General features: G+C 44.8%; 1 protein-coding gene across 1 annotated transcript; it reads right to left on the bottom strand.

Annotated features, from left to right (window-relative positions):
• Positions 1–494: 494 nt before the first annotated feature.
• Positions 495–1,715, bottom strand: LOC119452486 (uncharacterized). The gene has a single exon (XM_037714604.1). The coding sequence runs from the start codon at positions 1,713–1,715 to the stop codon at positions 495–497; it is 1,221 nt and encodes a 406-aa protein (XP_037570532.1).
• Between the last annotated feature and the right edge of the window lie 2,013 nt (positions 1,716–3,728).

The following is a 3,728-nucleotide window of genomic DNA, read 5'->3' as shown; positions in this document are numbered from 1 at the left end:
GAGGAGATCGCTACTGGTGCATCTAGGAATGTTTATTGCAAGCAGTACCGCACGAAACAGTGCAAGCCTTACTGCGCCCAAATGCCACAAAAGAATGCTACCTGGCGAGCTATAATTGCATGAGGCCACGAAGTCAGCGCTAAGAAGGATAATCCAGGATAAGAAAGAAGAAACAAGCTGTGTCGCTCTACTTCACCACCGTGAAGGGCCACCTCCACAAACCATAGGACATGGACGTCGACATTAAAGGAAGTTTTATCTTTTAGAAAAAGCATGGAAAGTGTACACAGTTTACTGCTCATAATATAGTGCCAGATATGGCGTTCTCCCATTTTACGCCTTCGAATTATGCACCAAACTTTTTTTCTTCAAATAAGTTTGCCTTCTTTGTGAGGAGACTCACCACCTTGCTCACCACTTGGAATATACCCTGAGAAATCTCAACTGTTTAGCCTTTGCACTTGTTGCTTAGCTTGACGCTTCTTTTGTGCACATTAAAATTCAACATTTCTTTTTCGTGCAAACCAATGCAACCTGATTAGGGCAAAGAGGCAAAACAAGGCATTATAAACGTCCTCTTCACAAACGGTGAGTGTCTTTTCAACCTTCTCATGAAGACGCGTACACAACGTATGTCCTACTCTCTCCATGGAGAAAAGGATACCGATAGCTTCCTGAAAAACATTTTCGCAGCCTTCAACAAAAGACACGAATGGAGGGGAAGGAACTGAGAGACTTCCAAAGTCAGATTCCGCAGTACCTTTTACGCTCAAATATAGTAGCACTTTGTTGGCCTCGCTAAATGACGCATATTCTACCTTCAGGCTACATTTCTGGGTTGTTCCGACGCACGAATGGGACCGCAAACATTTCGCCGCTAACCAGCCGGAAAAATAAACTAGGTTATTTTGCTGTATGTCCGAAAGCTCGTCCGAGAAAGAATCATCTGTCATGCTAAGCAAGACTGTGCTTCCGATACCAAGAGCCGGAAACAGTGCCGAAATGCCGACAGGAAGAGTTGCCAAGAGTGTTGTCATGTCCTCGGCGCAGTTAGAGTTTTCAGACAACTTGAACAGGTCATTGATCAAAAGATGCCTGAAAGCGGCCTGAAACTGTCGAGCTGTAGTGTTGGTGTTCGCACTTGATTTGGACCTTATCGTCGAAAAGCTGTTTTCAAGTGCGCCCTGGTTTAATTGCGAGGCGAGAACATAAGAAAATCTATAATTCATTGTGGGATGATCATAGAGCATCAAAAGAGACCGCATGGTTAAACAAAACCCGCGTATACAAGGCGGCTGCCTCGGACAACCCACTACTCGCATATTTTCAAATACTGCAATGCATTCCGTCAGAAACTCTCTATGGACAGAGCCATTGCACATCGCAGATGCATAAGGTGTATTTGCCACTCTCTGTGAACTGTTCAGCCAGTCAAACAAACGATTTATCCTTTCTACAAATCGTGCAGTATAAATTGCTTCAGCGGGCAGCTGCTGAAAAGTGACCAAGGTGTATATTGCAGCAGCACAGTGGTTGCTGAAAACTTGTGCAGCCAATTTTACAGACATCTTTGATGCAAAGGTTAGGCTAAAATGTCTGTCGTTCAGCCTTGGTATCGAACGAATCTCATGCGTGCGGTCCTTTTCATACGCCTGCCTAATGTAACTGCTCTTCCCAAGGTGATCACCTATTCTGAAATCATGCTTAAATAGCATGTTTCGGAGGCATTTAAGTAAGTGCAGAGCATCGAAAAGAAAAAAAAAAGCCTCCTTCCGTCTATGTCCGTATACGGCTCTTCGGTGGTGACTAGGCTTGCAAAAAGGGACACGTTCTGGCTTCCCTGGTCACAGACTACCGCTGCTGGTTGCAAGCCAGCGTCCACAAAGGACTTGCAGCATTGCAAAAGCAGGTCTTTCAAAATTCTTGCGGGTGTTCCTCGATAGGCAAAAAAATAACCAAGAGGTTGTTTCCATGGCGTTCGGATACCTTTTGCCATGAAGACAAGAGCCTTGTTGCAGAGGTTATTGCCTTGAAAACCGTTATACTCTTCCAGACCTTCAAACCTGTCATGCGAGGGGTTGTATGAAAGTTCTTTTTTAATATGCATTTCATCGAAAACAATGCAGCAGGCTCTGTCACTCATGGAAAAGGTAGCCGCTCGTCTCTTTATTAGGTCGAAGATTTCCGGGAAAAACCCAACTCTTAGTGGCACACGCTGAAGCCATAACTGCAAGGATCGCACTGATGGCAGCCTGAGAAGTCGCCTGCAATACATATAACCCTTCGGACTATGAAAGTAGAGCCCTAAGGCATAAAGGATTTGTTCTGGCTTGACCATCAGCGACCGAACCGGCTCACATTCTTCATCCTCAGCTGAGCCTCCAGGAGGGCAGTAACAGGTGGAGACACGTGTAAGCGGACGCTCCGGACGATTTTTTCAATCGTTTAGGCTTGACGCTTCCTCTGCAGTCTTCTTTGCAGCCTCTGGTTAAAATCCCGCTGCTTCCGCAGTTTTTTCTTGAGCTCCTTGGTTTTTCTGCGAGCCTCGGACTCACTGGTACAGGGCGCTGTGGGTGTGGAAAGATGTGGGTTTTTCAAAAAGTTTGCTTCATAGATATTCAATGTATATTAGAAACCGTTAAGATGAGCATGTGATACTGGCTAATTTTTACATAGTTCTGAGCTTTGAGGCATGACCAGATTGTATTTAGCTTTTTACGAGGGCTATTTGTGTAACGCTAAGGAATGCTGATTACTGCAGCCCCAGCTGACTTTTACATCCTTGAATGAACTTGTGCGAATGTTTCTGCGGATTTGAGAACAGGGGGCCCACTTGGCAAGTCATTCTTGGCGCGTAAGCAGACATGTCTGCTGCACACTTCGTGTTGTATGAATCAGTGCTCAGCGCAGTGAGACCAAACAAAAGTTATTGTTTGAAGATAGGGAAATATTTAACAAAGCAGTGAAACATGACCTTATTTTAATGCCAGCCCTCTGTGGCGAGCACAAAAAGCATAACAGAAATATCTTTTCTGTTTTTACATCTTTAGCCTTAGATAAATCTGCGAGAGAATTGTATTTCTGGATGACTTTCAATTGCTTTCATATCGTTAGTGACTTCATGGGCAGCGCTATAGATTTTTTAGCATTTTTGTAATACTTTACCAGTATAATAATTAAGGGAGCTCAAGACAAATAGCCGATAGCAGGCAACCGCAACAACAGATGTCTTGTAATCCTCACTGGGTGATGTCATTCGTAAGAAAATTTCCACTTTTGTTTTTACCTTACACTTTCATAAAATTTAAAGGGCGCGTTGGCGCCCAATATGATTTTACACAATGTAAATATACTTACATTTGCGGAAAGCCTCAGCAGCTGTGCCAGTGACAGAGCATTTTCGAGAAGTCTGTGGAACCGACGGAACCTGGGGAGCCGCGTCACCACTGGCCTCTTGTGCAGGAACGGCCCCCTCCAACTGCATGTAATCATCTTGTTCTGCGGAGGAGGGAGAAATATGAGGCATTTTAGCTTGTCCAACCTGGAGAGATAACAAAAGAGAAAAGACGTGACGAGAATGGCGCAGAGACCACATTCCGCCAGGAGTTACCAGCGACTTCCTGCGGAGGTGCTGCGCCTCTAAGTGAAGAACAGATGTACGTGTGATCACAGTGGTCCCTTACTGTGCTCCACCTTGCAATTTTTTTAGGGAACCTATTGTTGGGGAA

The sequence above is a fragment of the Dermacentor silvarum genome, chromosome 5, assembly GCF_013339745.2.
Source record: "Dermacentor silvarum isolate Dsil-2018 chromosome 5, BIME_Dsil_1.4, whole genome shotgun sequence".
In the NCBI taxonomy this organism is placed as follows: domain Eukaryota; kingdom Metazoa; phylum Arthropoda; class Arachnida; order Ixodida; family Ixodidae; genus Dermacentor; species Dermacentor silvarum.
The sequence above is the reverse complement of the archived record's forward strand: the minus strand, read 5'-3'. Positions and strand labels throughout refer to the sequence as shown.